This window comes from Xiphophorus hellerii, chromosome 12, assembly GCF_003331165.1.
Source record: "Xiphophorus hellerii strain 12219 chromosome 12, Xiphophorus_hellerii-4.1, whole genome shotgun sequence".
NCBI lineage: Eukaryota > Metazoa > Chordata > Actinopteri > Cyprinodontiformes > Poeciliidae > Xiphophorus > Xiphophorus hellerii.
The window spans coordinates 32,416,053-32,436,615 of record NC_045683.1 but is presented as its reverse complement, the minus strand read 5'-3'; the positions used below and the strand labels follow the sequence as shown (position 1 = coordinate 32,436,615).

Sequence of the window (20,563 nt, the reverse complement as noted above, 5' to 3'; positions counted from 1 at the left end):
CCCAACTTGAAAAGCTTGGCTGGCTCACAGGCTCTGCAAATCTGTCAATACACACTCAAACACACCCCCAACACACGCCTGCACGCACACACACACATATTCTCCCACAGCTCATAAATACTACAGTTGAGAAAAACCTCCCTGGAACTCTCATATTGCATTGTGTATTGAGTATTGCATATAATAAATATTGATATTTTTTGCATTCTTTGGAACCATTACATAACACAGGATTGTTTGAGATCTGGAAAAACCAAAGCAGCTGTTAATCTAACAACTGCCACTGACTTTGGTTCTGTCTGCCTGGAGAGACTCATCCCAGAACATAGGGCAACTTTGCAAGGTGTTGGGTAAACTTTCTGATTATGTTTTAAGATCGTTTTTGCCTTTGTAAGATGAAGGAAAATCATAATGCCAGAGTATATGAAGAAAAGAAACCTAGAATCTCAGCTGATACAGATTTGGATATATCCTGAAGCTGTGTTGAAAATAACCAGAATCAGTTGGCTTCACGTTTGGTTAACTCTGACCAGTGACAGTTTCAGAAACTAAAAGAACAACCTCCATAGAAAGGTGCACACTGTCTTGATTAGGCTGCTGAGGTCCATCTGCTGGTGTGATGCCCAACAAGAACAGAAAACAGAGTAGACCATAGAGAGGAAGCACTCACAGCCAGATAAAATGTTTTTACACTGAGGAAGAAACAACCTTTTAAAGATAAAACTGAACAGAGCAACTGTCTGTGAGCTGAGCACCAGCTGAGAATCTGCTTTGTGGAGGGTTAAGTAAAATGGAGTTCTGTTCTATGTGAGCTAACCATTCCATTGTTTTCTCAAGCCTGCCTAAACAATTTCATACAGCAATCACCTCCAGGCATTTCCCACACGAAAATGAATTGCATTTAAGAGAAAACAGCTTTCTGCAGAAGCATGTCGGCAGCTACTTTTAAATAAGGAAGGGAGACTTGATCACAGCAAAGCTGCTCCATTTCATCCATTTAAAGATTCAGTTCTTTCTGTCAAGGAATATAAATAAAAGATGCTTATAGTTAGTCATGCTAATTGCTAATATTATCATGAATTGAGAGATGATAGGTGGAAATGCAGACTAGTTGTTGAAGGATTTAATAAAAAAAAGAAGAAGAAAGACTTACAACAAAACCCCATGGAGACACAACAAGTCAAAGTATCAGAGTAGAACAAAAAACACAGGAATCCAAGAAATAAAGACCAGCATAGAAAGACCAGCATAGATAACACAGGGAACTACCAAGGAGTGTGAAGAGTAGATGTATTTAAGTACTGGGAGAGTGAATGTGGAACAATGGACCTGGGATGATGAGCTAACGGGTTGCAGGCTGAAGAGAGAGACAAAGAGGCACAGGGGGCGAGGGAGAGTACAAAACAGGGGAGTAGAAAATAAATATAACACTAAAGAACTAATAAATATAATTAAACTAGAGAAACAAGGAATAACTAGACACAAGAAAGAAAAAAATAATAAATTAGAAACACTAAGAAATAACTGAAATAAAGTAAAACAGAAACATTACTGATTTAATCAAAGAAAATGAACTAAGGAGCACAGAAAACCCAAAACCAAACTCAAAAAACCCTGAAAAATATAATCTTCTGCAGACATTTTAAAATATGAACTTTAGTATATTCTTGAGTCTGAGTTATTCTTTTTTTTTCCCCCCAAGGGGTGGTATTATGTATTTTCCAGTCACATAGCAATATTTTATAGCATAATGAAGTAAATAACAAACATGCCTTAAAAGAAATTTGTCTTAGTAATTGATGCTTTGAAATCGGGCCTCTGTCTCCTTAAGAAGCTCCGGCTCTTTCTGACTATCTGCCTTCAACACAACATTCTTATAAACATTGGACTGAGCTCAGCAGACACTTAGTTCCACCAGGTTTTTGCTAGTTGCTGCTAATGCTAGTCTGAGGAGCAGAGGGGGGGAGCTCTGTGAGGTGGAGGCTAAGCTGGAGACTGCAGCTCTGAGGAGGAGCTTTGTGGAAAAGGCAGTGCTTGGTGAGATTAAGTGTTTCTGTTGCTAGTAGCGATTAAAGGATTTTTTTAAACATGCATGAAAGAACCAAGGAAACACTCCAGGTATGATTTTGATGAGGGAATAACATAAAATGATATAAAGATCAAAATAGTTGTTATCACATAACACTGCCCTTTTAAGACTGATTCCCCTTGCTAGTAGTGGATCCTGTGCATTTGGAAGGATTTTTGCTGAAACTTTTTTATTTTTAGGCTTTTGTTAGGTTGACTACCCACTCTCAGTTTGGTAATCAGCAACAAGAACCCGGATGATTTGCAACTGGGAGAAGTTGCTTCTATATGTTTGTCTTTAACCAAATTAAAAGATGCTGCTGCTCCCTGTGCCTTCCCTTCCCACGTGTCTGTAGAAGTCATGTGAAGAGATAATAAATAAAGTAAACAATTACTAATCATTCATGCCATAAAGGCTACTCACAATAACTGAACAGACGATTTAGCTAAAACGTCTTAGTAAATTAGAGCGTTTTTTTCTGTTTGAACACAGCAGCCATCATGGGTCAGCAAAGAAAGAGAAAATATTGTGATTTGGCTCACTGTCATATTTTCTACCCAGCACTACAACTTTGAGCTATGTCTTAGCATAAACATTTTGTTGTATGAGCTACACATTGGTGCAGTTGGTAGCATCGTTGCCTGGCAACGAGAAGGTTCTGAGTTTAGATCAGCCTGGGGTCTTTCTTGAATAGTCTCCCCCTGCATGTGTGGGTTCTCTCTGGGTACTCTGGCCTCCTGCCACAGTCCAAAAAGCTTGATTGATTGGTCTTAATAAATGTGCATGGATTTTGTTGTACAGTCAGACACATTTTAAGGTTGAACAGAAAATAGAAAAAAAATCTACTTTTTATAATTATTTAAGGAGTATTGTTAGATCAGACCTTTACAAGAGTTTAAATACTTATTACCCTATAAAGATTAGTCAGACTGACTGTTCTCATTACTAATTTTTACAGTACTGTTATTTTGAAGTGATCCTGGCAGAATACGTCTCAGCCTGATAGTTGCTTAATGCCTGCTGCTCCTCTCTTCCTCCAGGGCATGCTGTCAGAAACGTTGTGTGCCTGTCAGAGGGGATTGCATTCTGTCGGGCAAACCAGTTGTACATATTGACATTTTTGTAACTTGATGTGCTGAACCAGTCAGCAAACAGGAAGTGCAGCATGATATTCTAAAAGAATATATAGTTGATGCAAAGTTGAATATAAACACTGAAGTGAGAATTATAGTAAAAAATTGTAACGCTCTCAAAAATGCCTAAAAGATCTAAGATAAAGGTCAAACTGTATAATGTTGTACATTATCAGTGGACTCTCTCTATAGTTTCTTCTTCTACTAACTGCTGAATTCAGGTAGATTTAAAATCAGCTGAAATGAGCTCCATATGGCCGCAGTCTGACCAGCTGCTGGCCGTCTTCTAGTTACAGAATTTCTTTCTCATTTGCACTCTTACTTTGATTAAATGTTCTACTGGGAAAGGGCACCGACATCCCTCTGCACTTCATTCACAAAGAAACACGGTTGTATTAGCGAGGGAGTCTACGGCCTGCGATCAGGATAAACTGAGGCTTTCAAACTGGTTGGATCCAAATAAGTTTCTGGACAAACAGTGGTCCTGCTTTGCTCCTGTAGTGTTTACAGTTGTTGAAATGTCACAATTTATCAAGAAAAAAATGCAAAACAAAACATTCAACAGCTATTTGTTGTTGTTAATAAGTTTAATATTTGGTTAGAGAAATGAAAGTGTTCATATGTGCACATGTCCATGCACATATTAAGTGAACTCATGGATAATTTGTATGTTCATTCATTTTTCCTCATTTCATATTCAGAGGTGTTTCAACAACAACTTGAACATTGTGATTATCTTTTGGGAAATGCTGGTTATTTCCTTCTTGGTTGACTGAAAATATCTGTCTGCCTAAGGTATGAATAATTTTGGGCTGAACCATAGAACCACCTCAAAAGTTACGAACCATCCCATCAGCTACAGCAGCATTTATGTCTGCAGTCCAGTGTTTTAACAACCATCATTTGGACATTTAGACACGTAGTGTTATAAGGTTCTACCAAACAGATGATAGCCAGCTGTTTGTGGTCGATCTGCAGGGGAAAGTAAATGTGTGCTGCTTTGAGCTCGAAGGCCAAATACATTTTGCTCTCTCTTATTGTAATAATGCAGATCAAAGGTTGCTGAGTACTGAATGTCTCAAAAGAGACAGACATGGTGAGCCAGATGGGCTGAGTTGAATCAAGAGGCTCAGTGCTGACCGCCCTCAAGAGCCAGTATGCTACTTTCATTATTTATTCATAAAGAAGCTGTTTCCCTGTTGTCGTTATATTAATAAAGTATATCACAAACATTTCAATCAGACCTCCAGACCTGTGAAAAATAGTTTCTTAAAACAGAAACATAAAAAGCATAGGTCTATGTACATGACTGCAAAAGCAGACATTGTTGTGGATCCTGTGTGTTTCTAATATTTTCCAGCGAGTGCCTCCCTTTGTGTTCAGCTAGTGGGAATGAAAACTCAGTTGACTTGCAGTGGGAGGAGCAGCAGGTATAATGAGGTGTTTGGGAATTGGCCTGCTGCTTCTGCTTGTTGCAGCGAGGCTCTTGGTACAAACCCAGGATGTTCCAAATAAATCCAAAAGCATCATGTAAGACAAACTGAGCAGTTCCCTGCTGAATCCAGCCGTCGCTCTGGGACTTTTTACAGCATAACAGTATCTTCTGTCACTGCCCCCCTTCCCCCCCCACACACACACACATGCAGCCTTCTCTGCTCTGTCTCTCCTCACACACAACACTACTCCTGCAGTTTTCTCATCCGGCCCCAGGGGAGGATGTCTGTTTACAACACTGAAAACACGAGTAAGCTTTACTACTTAAAGATTAAATATTGTTAGTAAAAATAGAACATGGCATGATTTATTTCTAGGATTTTTTACCAGAAAAATAAAGAATGACTAAAACATATTTGTCAGCGTCAACAAAATGGTATAAAAGCCAGTTCGGTCCATTTATTATCTTACTTGATTGGGAAGCAAACAAAGCAACAAAAAACAGTTAGCATAAAGCTGTGCATGTGATTTAAATATTTTTGAAGCTGTACGTGGAGTTTAAACTTAGAATCAAGGAAATGAACCCAATACATGTAGAAATACATTCCAAAGAGACGCATCAAGGGAATGGACAAGAAGGTGTTGGACAGTGGTGATTATGTGCAGAAAATCTACTCCAGCACCACAGAATAATAATAATAATAATAATAATAATAATAATAATAATAATAATAATAATAATAATAATAATAATAATAATAATAATAGCCTTTAAGGAAGTACAAATGAGTGGGCAAATAGTTGCATAAAAACAGTAAAAGAAAAAAGAGATGACAATTAACAAAATTGGGTATTGGGTTTATTATTCGTTATAATAATGCGTGCAACTCCTAAATCACAAAGGCAGACATATTCGGTAGGTTATTGAAGCTGTCTGCATGTCGGTAATATATCTGGCCTGTTAGATGAGCTCAGAGCTCCTGACAGCTGAGAAACTAAAGCCCACAGAGACGCAACAAGGTGATGATAGATGAGACAGAGGAATGAGGAAAATGTGATTTTATCACAATCAATAATATTACCACAAACTTCAGGAATAATATGGGAGATATCATGTTCTCATAATATTTTGCTGCCCCAGTAACAACAGTTAATACCTTCAGCAACAGTGTAGTAATAACAACAATAAAATGAACCATTATGGACAATAATATGGATATTACTATGCATGGTGATCATTATAACAATGTTAATTCTCGTTGTACTGCAGTGGATAGCACTGGGTCTCTCGGCCACATAGAATAGTGCTACCCTGCACTATTCTATGTGACTAACAGTTCTAGTGTTTCCTGCAACGTTTGCAGGAAGCAGCCGATCCAGAGGCGTCTGACATGAACTCCGAATGCTACTTAATAACTGACAGGAATTCTCAATAACACAACATTGTTTCCTCTGAAAAATATCAGGAATCATCATAAAGGTGGAAACATGCATCTTGATCATTTCTGCGATGTGAGCACAGTGTTTCCTCTGGAGCTCTGAACATCTAATGCAGATAATACCATCTTATTCAGACCGGAAGAAAACATCCTTTCATCTGGAACAGCTCGGCTTTACCAATCATTACAAAGGCAACACACACCCATGCACAGAGCAAAGCTGCCCCTCCCCTCGTTAATCACTTCTGCCCATCAGCACTGTCAGTTACCAGCTGTGGAAGCCATTAGGCCAGTGCTACTTACCCTGTTAGGACCACCACAAAGTCCATTACATTCCAGCCATTACGTAGGTAGGAGCCTTTGTGAAAAGCAAAACCCAAGGCAATGATCTTGATGCCTGCCTCAAAGCAAAATATTCCAATAAAGTAGGGCTCTGTGTCATCCTGGAATGGAAACAAGGAGAATTGGAGTTAGTAAACTACAGATGTTATCTTTAACAAGCGCACATTCTAGAATCTGTTTATCTTCCACTTTCAGTAGCACAAAACTCATCAGAACATGTGCTATAGTTAGAAAAATGAAACATGGCGCTTTGACATTGTCCCAGTATTTCAGAACTTTACACAATGTTTGGGTGTTAAAGTGCTGTACTAAAGATTTTATCAAAAGATTCAGTTTGGGTTTTCCAAGGTCTGGTAAAAACCAGCCCCTTGTTTGCTTGAGAAACAACTGTTTCCTGGAGGCGTGGACTCTGTTGAGGTTTTAAATCTTATCCAATTGCTAACGTTTGCCTATAATATGTGAAATCCACCAGTTTGATGCTAGAAAGCTTATCAGAAACTGTCTGTGCTGTAAACAACCACCCTCCACTAAGAGAGAAGAGCTGGTCTGAATGAGGCGTCTGTTGATGTTAGATCAATATTTGGAAACGTGGCCAACATGGACTGAACGACTTCAGTCACTTCCTCTGCTGCCATTACCAAAACTATAAGTAGACTACAATTCTAGAACAGCACAGAAAATTCACATCATCATTCCCAGCTTCTTCTGCTTGCTGATTGGATCGGTAGATAATCTTCCGGAGACAATCCGTGTGGAGGGCAGAAAGGCAAAACTGTTCTGAAGTGAGATTTTTCTTCAAGCAGAGTTCAACAGGAAGGCTAGGCTAGGTACAGATACAGGGAACTTGTTATTCCAGCACTAACCTGACTCTTTATAGACAATGAAATTGAGTGGTTTTATTATTAGTCTTATATTTAGAAGACTAAAAGAAAACCTAACTCAGGAATGTACAAGTTGAAGCAACAGGCTGTTGGTCTGAGAGGGTCTGACCTCAACAAAATCTCAAGAGTTGGTGCAAAGGGAGAAGAGTTTTTGTCATGGAACTGGTTCTACGCTGGTGGAAACAGGAAGAACTACAGTAGTTCTGATTAGCACCAGAACCAGTTTGAGGGAAACCTCTCACACTGGATCTCTTGTAACTCTCATTGCAATTGATACCAGTGGTGCCATTTTGACTTTAAAATAGCAAAGTTCTCATTTAAGGTATTAGAAATAATACCTTAAATAAGTATTATTAAACTTCCAGCAGTTTAATAAATTAGTCTTTGGAAGAAAAAAAAAGAAACATTTAAATTTTGTACCAGATATTGAGTTTGAATACCCATTAAAACTGTCCTTTTACATCTACTTGAGAAGCAGAAGCAGAAACACAGCATCCTCTGTTTTTGTCTCCACAATGCTTGCTCGTCTAAATTGTTTTGTATGAGAACTGATGGAAAGAAACAATCTGATATCAGGCCTTTAACCCATCCTGCTGAGGGACAGTCGGTGCTATCACTGTGATCTACTGTTCATCAGCTCTTTGCCTGCACAGGAGGGCTCACAGCACTAGCCTCTTTAATGGAAAGCTTTAAGCAGAGGGCTGTCGGGGGGGATTAGGGTACAGCAGGGGTAGCCTGACATAACGGCACACAGGGGAGATCAGAAGGAGCTCTGCAGGGTTCAGCTTCACCTGCAGCGTGACGCTGCTGGTGAGACTAGGAACGAGGATCCCTGGCAGTGAAAGAACTTGCAAACAGACACCAAGCTAACAAAACAAAAACAGGGGTCTAGTCTGGACCTGTTCCACTTAGAGAAGTTTTGCGTGCTGCAATGGGAGAAGTATAATACTCACCAAACGTTCTGACAGCGGGGTTTTGTCCAAAGCTGGCAGGTGTTGCTCCAAGGCCAGAACGATGCAGTTTGCTATGATGGTGGCCAGGATCATGTACTCGAACGGAGTGAGAGTGTTAAGGAAGTTTGGTGAAAGGATGAGCTAACATCACACAGCTGGAAATGATCTCTCTACAGCTGAAGCTACGACACATTCAACTAGCACATCACTTTCAATTAGCTTCTAAAAGGGAGGTTTAGGTTCAGTTTCTCACTACCAAGAAAGGTAACAACAGGATGAGTCAGCAAACGGCTGTTGTAAGAAGCAACATGTGTTCACCTGCACCACATGGCAACAGCGTTATTTCAGCATCCTCTCTGGATTACCAGCTGAACTATTTATATCTTGACATTATGATGTAAATCCACTAACATCATTGTGTCAAATATCTAATTCATATTTTCCATTTCATTTATAAGTCAGCTTCCACCTTCAGTCTGTTGGTTTAAATTCCTCTGACAAAGCAGAAATCTGGGAGTGACCATGAATCGATAACTACATCACATTTATCATAAATACAACACATTGCCCTCTAAAAAAACATTGCCAGAATTAGATGACTCGTCTAATTCAAGATTCAGATGAATTTATTTATGCCTCTTGCTGTGGCAAGAGTCCTGACCAAAACAAAGAGAGATCAGCATCAGTCCAGTTCTCAGGTCATTGCTGGCTACCTTTTACTCAAAGAATAGAATTTAAAATCTCACTAATGGTTTACAAAGCACTTACTAATAAAATCCCGGACAACGTCTCTGATCTTCTACAACACTATCAACCATTAAGACCTTTAAGATCATTCGAATCAAACCAAAGAGTCACAGCTACACATGCTGGAGAAGCTTTCAGTTTTTATGCACCAAAAATAGGAGTGCTCCCACCCTGAGCTCTTTTAAAATGAGGTTAAAATGTTTTTATTTGCTGTTGCCTATGCTTAAGGGAATTTTTTACTTTATTTTTATTTTAAACCTGCTTAATCCTTGTATGTTTGATGTGTTTCTCTTAAAGTATGTTGGTTTTACCTTCTATGTACAAACACTTTGAGTTGCCTTTGGCTGAAAGGTGCTAAATAAAGTTACCTTTCCTCCATCATTACCATCTTCATACTGAATTGAACCCAAACGTCTGTGGCATATCAGATTGATATTGGTGTTGAATACATTAAGCATTTTCCAATAGCCCCATATCATATATTTTGACTACAAAAACTTTTTCAGGTTATAGTGGCATAAAAATATGCAAACAGATCCAGTCTTAGAATCTGGATTTTCACAAGAGGAGCAATAAGTTACAGGATCTGGAAGTTCAGTGGGAATCAGCCCAGAGGAAATCTTAGCCACCAACCTGATGTCCACTGAGCAGGATGACCAAGATGCTGCGCTGCATCCTTTTGTAGCCAGTGATTCGGGTAGGAACAGCCACAGAAACTGTTTGCAAATATGAAAATCTAGGTGAACCAGAGACAGATGTACAATTTACAAATAAAAACTATAAAAATAACAAACTCTGTACTGACAGCGTTAGTTAGTAGTAGAGGGATCATATGAGTATTTGAAGGCACAGCAGTGTCTGTCAGGAAGATGCCGTTGCTCACTATGTAACTTTAGTAAGCTGTGTTGACTGCGCGTCACCGTATTGCTTCCCCTGATGCCTTTTGACTGGAATCCACTCTGAAGGAAGCAGCAGCATCTGGCACTAACTCAATGTTTTGCTCGGTCTGGTAAACGTTGTGCCAATATGAAAACCTCATGAATTTTACATTACTGAACCAGAATGCAATGTGAACCCAAAGCAATGGTGGACACTATTGTTCAAAATTAGAGAAGGACGGACGGACGAACAGACAGACAGACAGACAGACAGACATCTATATTGTCTTTAATCTTAGAGCAAGATCCACATCCTCAATAAAAATGAATCAAAAGTCCTTCCACTACATTGTTTTCACTTCCTCATTTCACAAGGGGGAGTTATAATGTCAGATTGGGCTGGGGTTGCTTTAGATCACTTCCCCCCATCATTAATGATTAAATAATCACTTTTGAAAACTGTCTTTTGGATTGACCTATATTGACAGAGTCTGACAGCAGAATTTATTTGAGGAAAATCAAACCAGAAAGGGGGGAAGCACTCCTTCGCAGCACTGGAAATGATCAATCATTCTTTCAGTGGGATTTGAAGCCTGATTGTTGGATCACAGCAGATAGCAGCTACTCCATGTCAGCAGCAGCTTGTTCAGACAGCCTGAATGAATTCTGTGAGTGCAGCTTGTTTGTTTGAGTCACACCCATGAGGAGAGCTGCTGTTTGAAGGCAGCCAGCAGCTCCTGCCCAGAGGGACCGAGATCCTCCAGCCTCACCAAGAAACTCACCAAACACCAGCCTTTATCCTCCGTTCTGAAGCCAAACCCAGTTCATAAATTTATGTTTCATGAAACATCAAAGACAATCAAAACAAACAACACACCTTCACAGAATAAAACACTGCAGCACAGGCTGGCTTCCAGAACGGCCCATCCTGGACTGAGGCTGTTTGATCGTTAAAAGATGATGTGAATAATATGCACAGAAATGTTAACAGCAGCTGTATTTCTGTGGCAGAAAGCCAACTAACCCTCCAGCAGCAGCAGCTACCTGTTCCTTTATAATTTATAGTGAATAAGGCTGCAGACATCATGAGACCTAACTGTAAAATGCTCCTGATAAGTATGTTTCTGACTGAGGTCTGCGCAGTGATCCGCGCTGTACACAGTAAGGATATGGCCATTCTGTGATCTTTTTGGCATATTTCCGGATGATATTATCCTCGCTAAAGATAAACAGGGAGCGGTTGACGGTGAGGCAGTTCTGTTTGACTGGAATGGGGTTGTAAATAGCCATGGTCCTGGCTCTCTGAGCCATGGTCTGTTTGTACATCCTCTGGCCCCCCGGAGGCCCCGGCTGCCGGTTGGCCCCTCTGGCTGGCCCCGCGGGGCCGCTGCCTCTGAAGCGGCTGGACGCATCGTCTTCAAAACGAGCCATTCTGAGACTGCGAAAATCTGGCTGGAGACACCGACACTGACAGAACAGGAATGGAGATGAAGCATCACAGCAGAGCCTGCTGCACCGTCCCCCGGCAGGTCCTCACTGACAGAGTCAGCAAGAAGATCCAGCAAAACAACGAGAGTGGCTCCTCAGGGTCGCTCCGACAGCTCCTGGTCTCCGCGGCTCCCCATGCCGCCTGCAGTTCCAAGGTGAATTTGTTGCTCAAAGTTCAGCGGCTGCCCCTCCATGGTGCATCATTTTCCTGGGTGTTGCTCCTCCGACTGCCCGCCCCGCTCCTCAGAGGCGACAGATCCATCCATCCAGTGAAAACAACTTCCCAGCTGTTTGACTGCAGAGACGGGTTTCAGTCAGTCTGTGATCCCTAGCCTGAGAAGAACGCCCAGAAACAGCCGCATTTCCTCCTCCGGGAGGCTCCAGTCCGCGCCGAGTTGAATGTGGAGCGCGTTTCTTGGAGCTGCCGCTCCCCACGGAAGCTGAAAAAACACGCCGCCTTCAGATGATCCGTCTTCCGCAGAGAAATCACGGCTCGGTCGCTCGATTCCACGAAACCTCCTTTAAGAAGAGTGTAGACTCCACTTCCCCCAGCGCCGCTCATCCATCCCCCCATGTGGCTGACAGACGCCAGCCAGTGGCTCCACCTGGACCGGCCCTGTTTCCATAGCAACAAGGAAGGGAGCGAGCCACATCGTATAAAAACGTATCCCATCAACTGTCAGAATAAGAGCTGTTCCTTTTTGTTTACTTATATTTTCATGCTTGAGTTTAATGAAATAAATAGAATGAATCTAAATAAAAAGCATGTCACACATGCTGGATTTATGAATCCAACCCCTGCATTCATAAATCATTGAGTCATAAATGAGTCAAGCTTACAACTTTATTTTCCAACAACAAATGAACACATTAGGTAAATAATCCCACATTATATAAAGTGATGCTGGTAAGAACAGCTGGTTGACAGAAGAATAACAGCCCGGCAACAGAAAGGTCAAGGATTTGATGAGGTTGTAAAAGGTTCTGCTTTTAGGACACATCCGGTTCCTGTGGGCAAACTACATTTTAAAACCTCTTATACCTCATGTGGCCATCCTGTTTCCTTAGCAGCAATGAATTACATTTATGAGCAAATCAAGAAAAAAAAATAGTTAACCCCTTAATGCCTCAATTCATATCCAGTTGTGCAGAAAGCTGCATTGCAAATTGAAAAGTTCACCAACCTGTAGAGTCAGTTTAAGATTTGGGCATTTAAGAAACGAAACCAACGGATCAATCTCAGATGTTTAAAACAAACAAGCTGGATGTTCTGGAGTGGCCGACTTAAAAAGGCCTCCTGACAGACTGGACAGTTTTACAAGGAACAGTGGAGCCATAAAGAGACCACACACTCTCCATGTTGTGACTGCAGCCAAAGGTGGATATGGACTTAAAGGGGTGAATATTTATGCAATCACATATTTTATGTCAAACATTTGTTTTTATATATAGAAATGAGTTTTAAATTTGACAACAAAAAAAACAAATCATAATTGATTTGTAAAAGTCATAAAGTGTTTGAGGCAGGAGACATAATCCGTTTACCAGAGGTGGGAATAACTACTGCTCCTCTAATTCTCTGAATTTTTTTTTTTTTTTTTTTTTAAAGACAAGTCATTGGACGGATCAGTAAACAGTAAACACAGTGGAAACATCAGGATTGTTTTTATTGCAGTCAGAAAAAGAGAAATATCTGACTTTTTTCCTCAAGGTAACAATATGACAACTATTTATAAAAATGAAAATGAATTTAGTTTAGCTCTTCTCTACCTTGTTTGGGTTCACTACACTACGCTTTCACCTCAAACTTCTGCTACATTTCTCACCAGTCCCTTAATTGTTCATGTTAAACAGCTTCAGACAGAACAAAATCAGCTGCAGTCACATGAGTAACATCCAGACCTTTGGAAATGACCAGACTCAGAATATCTCCTTTGTTAGAAGTTGATCTACAATGTTTCAGAGTCCTTCTGCTTAAAAGCTGAAATCTCCCACAATAAAAATGCAGTTATAATCAAAATAAATTACAGACAGCAGTTTTGGAAAGTCAGTATAAAAACATGACATATTTTAAAAACTTCACAACAACAAGGCCTTGAACAAGTTAAAATTTCCCTGGTACTTTCTCACATATTGATGACTCATTCGACGTTTGGCGCGTTTAGCCAATGCATTCAAATCAAAAGTTCTGAAGCACATGCACATCTAAAAATATTAAGACACCAAAGACCAAGGTTTGATAACTCCTGCTCAGAGACTTTCACAGTAGGTGACAGTTTCATCGTTTTAACATTGATGCCTCAAGACAAAAAAAAAAGTGTGTTGTACGAAAAATGTTTAAAAGAAATTATGTTTCACTGCAAGTTAAATGAAGCACAAAGAGCAATAAAGTAGAAACACAACCATCATATTTATCAATAAGATAAATGTAGAAGGAAAAAGCAACAGCACAGAACTTTAGTGCAAACCAGAATACAACTTCACTATAGGAAGAGCACACACTCAGCACAATTGAGTGGTTTGTGCTGAGATGGACTTTATGGACAGGGAACCAAGACAAATCCTAATACAACATCAACTCATTGTCCAAGCCAAACTAAGGACGGTCCATAATTCTGTAGTTCTGACTGCTCCATCATTTGCTGATGGAGGTGAAATGGATCAGCTTCTATCTGCCTGCAGCTGAATGATGGCACTGGGGAGAACCACACAGGCAGCTGAAGAACTTGCTTTTCACCCTCCAGTAGTTGTCGCCATAGTCAATCCTAGAGACAAAATGATTATTATCCAAGAATGCCAGAGAGAGCCGAGGAAAGGATTTTAGCAGAAACTCACCCGATCTGTTCTCCAGCTTTGATGGGTCTACTTGAGAAGAAGGCTATTCTTGGGAAGCGCTGGTCTTGGTGCACGGTGAACACCCTCACAGCTATCAGGTTGGGCTCACACATATGGTTGATGAAGCGGCCGATGTTGCCGTAGAGCCTGGCATCGATGCAGTATGGCTCCCCTACCTGAATAAGACCATGACCCAACAGCATCACAGTCACATAACTTTTCTTGTTCTAAATGGAGAATTATTGTGGAGAGTGGTGTTCTCTAGACAAAGAACTGCAAAACAATGGACAAACATTACGTTGGTCTGATCTGTAAAAAGGTCAGCTCTAGAGCTGTAATGGTCATAACACATGCTAACCTTGTGACCACTCTGAGGAGGACAGGCAGCTTTGCTACATGATTGTCTACTTCAACCACTTTCCAGTCTCAGTTCTGGAAATGGCAGTTTCTCTTGGGTAATTACGGATGTAATTCCTCCTTACGGATGTAATTCCTCCTTTGCATTAACAGGAAATGTTCAATCACACTTTGATGATCAATCAATCAATCAATGGATCTGGTTAAACTTTTTTGAGCTTTATATGTTATGGTGTTATTCCCTCATCAAAAACATGCCTGGAGTGTTGCCTTGATCCTTTCATGCATGTCTGAGAAATCGTATAATCTCCATGACAACCATTCAGCTGTGCCTTAACACCTGCTCTCACAGAGCACCACCTGCTAGGGCCTAGCGCTGCCTTCCAAGCCTCTGCCTCACAGAGCAGCTCTCCCCACTCGGCTCCTTCAGACTAGCCAGCAGCAATTAGCAAACACCTGATGGAACTGATGAGCTCACTATTGGACTTCTCAGTGAAACGCTGGTAGAAACATTGTTAAAGGGTTAATAGAGGAGAGACGTTGTAATGACTTTCTGAAGGCAGAGTTTCAGAGAGACCAGGAGTTTTTAAAAGCCCAATTTCAAGGCGTTACATTACGAAGGGAGTTCTTTTAAATTATATTTGATCCATGCAGCATTTTTAGAACAACTGAAGGTAACATAGTTACTTGGTTAAGCTACGAAAGCAACACGGGTCATCTTATGTTTTTACTTCAGAAAAAAAGGTACACACACCTCAGTTCTCCATTGGTTAGAAACAGATTATTCTTTTATGTTCTGAATTATAAAAACTTATATTAGAGCATGAACATTTGTTCTTTCACTCTAACCCATTATAGTGGAAGGAGCATGGTTCCACTAGAAAATATTATGCTGTAGACAAAAGATGCATGGAAGCAGGAAATGTTTCCAGGGTTCAGCATCCCTAATGTGTGGGCTTCCTATCAACATGTCTGCATGTAGTTCACCTTATTGTCCAAGGTGAAGAGGAAAGAGTCGTTCTCTCTCTTGTCAGCCTCAGAATTACTGATGATCTCGCCAACGTACCTGTTAAAGTATCCAGAAGCAGAGCTTAGCATGCTGCAGCTCTACAGCATTGTGTGTTAGCAGTATAGTAATGGATTTAATTATGTCTCTTCTGTCAGCGTTTCCTCACTCGCAAATGAATGTTCCTTGTGGGACGTCTTGAACGGTCCTCACTCCCCAGCCCATCTTCTCTGTCTTGTAGAGCTTCAGGCGGATTCTGGAACAAACAACATCAACACACTTCATGTCATCATGTTGGTGGAAGGGAAGCGGATATCAGGATTCTAATCTGCCTCGTCACTCGGTCAAAGCTTTCAATTTTTAAAGTAACATACCTGATCTTTGTAAATCATACAAAAATACCACAGCACAAAAACACAACTGTTCCTGCACACAACTGCTTGTGAACTAAGTGTTTTGTTATTTAAAAGTTTTATTCAAATGAAACAAGAATTTGTGTTTTATTTACAAAAACTACCCACAAAAACTGTAACAGACAAAAGCCCTTTGTTGTCCTGGCTTGTTCGCTTTGTGGCCTGTCAATTTGAAGAGGGTAAAAAGTGTTGAAATAAATAATTATTTGAATGTGTGATTAATAAATTAAATTTGAAAACCCAAAAAAAAATTACACAACATAATTAATTATACGTGCCACAAATAAAATAGTAATCTCATTTCATTTCACAATAAAATGAATTATTTCACAATCTGATGAATTATTTCATGTTCCTCTGCTGCAGCACATAATAAATTGATTTAATCTGTCAGCGGGAGGAGCTGAGACTGAGCCTGATCTCTGTTCTGAACAGATGTGGAGGATCTGCAGGAAGCTGACTGGAGATATTTTGCACCTGGTTGAACAAGCAGGAGTCGCTCACTGGATTATGAGATTGAAAAAATAAAAAAAACTTTCCGGAAGTTTTTTCTGCTCCTTAGAAACATATCAAACATTTCCGAAGAACTCAGTCAACATGCATTTCAAACACCAGGATGGAGGCAAACTACACTGAGCTGTTAGGGAATTCTAGATGCAGCAGATTTTCTGAGAGGACGGTCCCACCTGAGTCCGTTCTGCACCACACGGTTCCGACACGTCCTCCAGCAGGAGCAGGCATGGTTACACTCAAACAGCACGGGAGGCTCCCACTGACAGAAGTCCAGAGGCAGCCGACCCTCCTGTAAACACACACAATACTTACTACAGGTGACTGAAAGAAAGCTAAATTAATATGTGCATTTTCACAGTGGAATCACAGATCACATTCAGTTGATTTTTAAACCTGGATTATGACTTCTGGATAAAAAACTTGCAATAATATCTCATGTATGAGGAAAAATTATAATTTTCAGGTTATTCAATATAAAATATTCCATTGAATTCACTACGTAGCTCAAAGAATGCATAAAATGGGTCTAGTTTAGTCTGAATTATGTGGAAACACTTTACAGAATAATCCAGATAAATATTTTCATGCTTTATAGCTTTAACCATTAAAACAAATTCCTATAAATTGGAAAACGAGGACCGCTGCCCGTCTGACACTTCAGACAATTTTACTCACTGAACACATTTCAATGGAAAATTATCTTTATACAGTAGATTTTATATGATTTTCACTTCAAAACTATGACTGTCTGGTTAATTGGTTTCTCTAAATTCTCCCTAGGTGTGAGTGTGTGTGTGTCTGCATGGTTGTGTGTTCTGTCTGTCTGCGACAGTTTGTTGGAGACAGGCACCAGCACCCCTCCTGACCCACTAGGGACAAGGGTGTACAGAAAATGGATGGATGGATGATTTTAACTTATACTATAAATAACATAAATTCATCTATTATGATTATTATTATTATCGTTTTGCCCTTCCTTTATTCTCTCTCTTCCTTCTCCTTCTTTATTTTTCTTTTCTCATCCCATGTAATTCCTGTATAAAATCTAACACCCTACACTTAGTAGAAATAACTTTTTAACTCTATTACTACTCCGTCGTATGTTTATATTTTCATATGTTTAAATCTATCAGATAAAAGAGCTGAGCTGTGCTGCAGGACAAACCAAACATCTGGAGTTGAGAATCAACATTCTGGAAAACCAGAAACGCTGTACCAACCTCACGTGGTGGCATCAAAATTGTTGGCTTATGTAATTATTAATAATTGTAATCAATATTTTATTGATCAAATTATTAATAAAATTATTTTTGTTTAATAGAAGCACCAACTGTAGTAACTCTGAGTAAGCCAAACTCAGTCTCTCAAGAAGGAATGAATTCAGAAAGCAGCAGAAGAAACTCCTCACAGAACAAGGTCTGATCACCGACACGCTGATTTCTAATCAAGTCCAAAGAGTTTATTGAGAAAATGGACCAACTTTACAGCTGAATTATTCTGCAAATAATCTCATTTTTTAATTATTGAATAATAGAATGGAAATCAAAACAGTTTAAAGAACAAACTATGACCAAACGAAATGGAATGTTGAAAATTAATTTAAAAAACTAACTAACCACCAAATTAGACAAGTAAAAATCTGAATCTTAAAGGCAGCACCACAGTGTTGTAGAACAGAGAAACTCGATCCTTTGGCGAAGAAGGAGGAAGACGAAAGCAAAAGGGGAGGAAGGTTAACATGCAGATGAGACAAAAGAAACATGGTCCAAGGTCTTGTATGACCACAAAGTAGATATGAACAGAAAAATCAAGAACACAAGATGAACAGGAGGGAGATTGGTCAAGAGAGAGCTAATGAATTCTAGAAGTGCTGAATTCAATTATTGTCAACCAGAGAATCACTGACATGTGAAAGAATTAAAATGGCAGAGCAAAAACAAAGCATAAGAAGAGACAGCATGTAGCCAGCACAACATTAAGCAAGCATGCAACAGAAAGGCAACTTACAATAGCCTTATTTTAAACACCTAACTCATCCCAGATAATGGAACGTTATCACTTTGAGTCGATTATCAGGTGGATTCAAAATTCAAAAATCCAAAAATTGATGGAACAAAATAAAATAAAATAAAAAAAGAAACTCATTCTCTTCAGGCAGGTGTAAGGTCGGCTGGCGTCCCAGCTTGTGTTTCACAGCAGAACCTCAGGTACTTTGGTTGGAAGAACTGAGGAAAGTATCCTTCTCGTTGAGGAATGGAGAGGGTGCCACAGCAGGCCTCCAGAGGCAGATCCATCAAGAGACTTTCAGCGAGTTGGAGGAAAAACATTCAGAGTTCTTTTGACTCCAAAGACGATGCTTTTTTATTTAGGTCTTGCTTTTGTAGTTCTTATCTGATCAGCTTTGAGTTTTATTGCAGGGGGGAGTTTGGCAAAGACGTCTTCAGCATGAAGAATGACGTCTCCAACAGTGGTGTCTCCAGCACAAGAAATGCTTAGAAATTAGATCTGATCAGGTCGCGAATAAATGGATCCCGACGTTTGACTCGAGGTAAATTTAAACCGAATTCAGGACATTTCTAGTAAATTAACAATTATGTTTAAAGACAACTTTCCATGGATACCCTAATGTTTTTTCTGAATCTTTATTATATGGTGAAACTTTTAAAAACACTTTATTATTATTATTCTATGTTTGCAAAAATATAACGAGTTTATGTCAAATTCTGAGCTGCATCAAAAGGGAAATTACTTTTGAAGGAAAAATTAAACAAATACTTTTTTTCCTAGGATTATATAAATATTTGATATTTATAGATAAAAGATCATTTTTGTGATCTTTCTGCATTGTAGGCTCAGAATAGATGTAGCGAGACAAACTGCCCTCGCAAATCCCATCAGCTAAAACAAAAAGAAAATACAGAAATTGTTTTTCCTCATCTGCAAATAGTAGAAAACAGCAACACTTTTGATATTGGGGATATCAGGTGTGTGTGTGTGTGCGTGTGTGTGTGTGTTTAGACTTACACTGTCATACCAACATCGCAGACTGAGCTGGCCACACATGCAGGAGCTGGATGAGCAGTCATCTGTGCAGCTGCAGTGCTTAGTGACAAAATACATTCATAGCCATGAGGAGCTCCACAAGCAGTCAGCCATAAGCTTAGACTTCACAGGTAGAGATCTAGACTCACCTGGAGATGGGTGATGTCCTTGTCTATGTTCAGTGATGAGCTGAGGCAGCTGTCTGGTATATATTTAAAGTTATCAGGACATGGCTCACTGTCAACACCATTAACACAGCTGATAGGGACCGCCTCATATCCCCGGGATATGTCCCTACAAGAAGAAAAGAAATGTTGGACCTTGTTAACATCTGAGAGGTAAAATAAAACAAATAAATTCAGGAATCGGTTTCGCAAAGGTTCCCTATTCTCAAAAACTACAGATATTTTCCTAAGCTGCACGGACAGCTAAGGCACATAGCATAAAGAGATGTCTAATTGGCTAAGTGGGGACAAATCAATAAACAGTCAATAGCGATCTCATGCTAGTAACCTGGCTCAGCAAAAAGGAAGGAAGGAAGTGGAAAAAGGAAGTTCTACTATCATCTTTCAAGCTCAAATTATATGCTTCTAGTTTTCTACTAGAAAACCCAAAGAAAAACTACTGAATAAGAAACAAAATAATAAGGCTTGGAAATCTTCAATGTTGGGAAATATATTAACCTCATTGTCAGACTTTCTGAGCTTAGAAATTCAAGCCAATTTAGGTCTTGTTATGGATTCAGTTTTGGTGTCTACCTGCTGAGCTGCCTCTCTCCTTGACAGTCCCGTTCTCTCCTGGCATCAGTGAGTCTTTTGTTGGTGTTGAGAGCCGTCCACACTTTGGAGCCGCTCACACTCAGGGCCAACGCTGTGTCACCTTCCTTGTTTTTCTGAGAAACATCCGCCCCATGACACAAAAACAACCTGCAGTCCGTAAAATAAAAGTCATGTTGTAACTCTGGTGGCTCTCATACACTGTAAATGATGCAGTACTTACTTCCTTTTCTCTTCAAGAACAAAATGAACCTTTCT

General features: G+C 39.8%; 2 protein-coding genes across 25 annotated transcripts in view; both read right to left on the bottom strand.

Moving 5' to 3' along the window:
* The window catches only part of cacna1ba (calcium channel, voltage-dependent, N type, alpha 1B subunit, a), an 88,780-nt gene extending 76,782 nt beyond the window's left edge, over positions 1-11,998 (bottom strand). For 11 of the 21 annotated variants that reach the window (XM_032579775.1, XM_032579774.1, XM_032579787.1 and 8 more), the window contains exons 1-3: positions 11,047-11,995; positions 8,251-8,356; positions 6,378-6,517 (exon numbers count right to left, since the gene is read on the bottom strand). In XM_032579775.1, the coding sequence (XP_032435666.1) occupies positions 6,378-6,517; positions 8,251-8,356; positions 11,047-11,306 (506 nt within the window). In that variant the 5' untranslated portion in view covers positions 11,307-11,995. Of the gene's footprint in view, positions 1-6,377; positions 6,518-8,250; positions 8,357-11,046 lie in introns of all 21 variants that reach the window. The other 10 variants (XM_032579782.1, XM_032579783.1, XM_032579778.1 and 7 more) reach the window with 2 other exon arrangements.
* The window catches only part of ehmt1a (euchromatic histone-lysine N-methyltransferase 1a), a 37,674-nt gene that overhangs the window by 4,092 nt on the left and 13,019 nt on the right, over positions 1-20,563 (bottom strand). For 2 of the 4 annotated variants that reach the window (XM_032579795.1, XM_032579796.1), the window contains exons 16-23: positions 20,288-20,455; positions 19,679-19,823; positions 19,512-19,589; positions 16,661-16,776; positions 15,731-15,817; positions 15,543-15,621; positions 14,199-14,374; positions 12,190-14,128 (exon numbers count right to left, since the gene is read on the bottom strand). In XM_032579795.1, the coding sequence (XP_032435686.1) occupies positions 14,032-14,128; positions 14,199-14,374; positions 15,543-15,621; positions 15,731-15,817; positions 16,661-16,776; positions 19,512-19,589; positions 19,679-19,823; positions 20,288-20,455 (946 nt within the window). In that variant the 3' untranslated portion in view covers positions 12,190-14,031. Of the gene's footprint in view, positions 1-2,178; positions 2,185-12,189; positions 14,129-14,198; positions 14,375-15,542; positions 15,622-15,730; positions 15,818-16,660; positions 16,777-19,511; positions 19,590-19,678; positions 19,824-20,287; positions 20,456-20,563 lie in introns of those variants that run through there. The other 2 variants (XR_004341329.1, XR_004341330.1) reach the window with 2 other exon arrangements.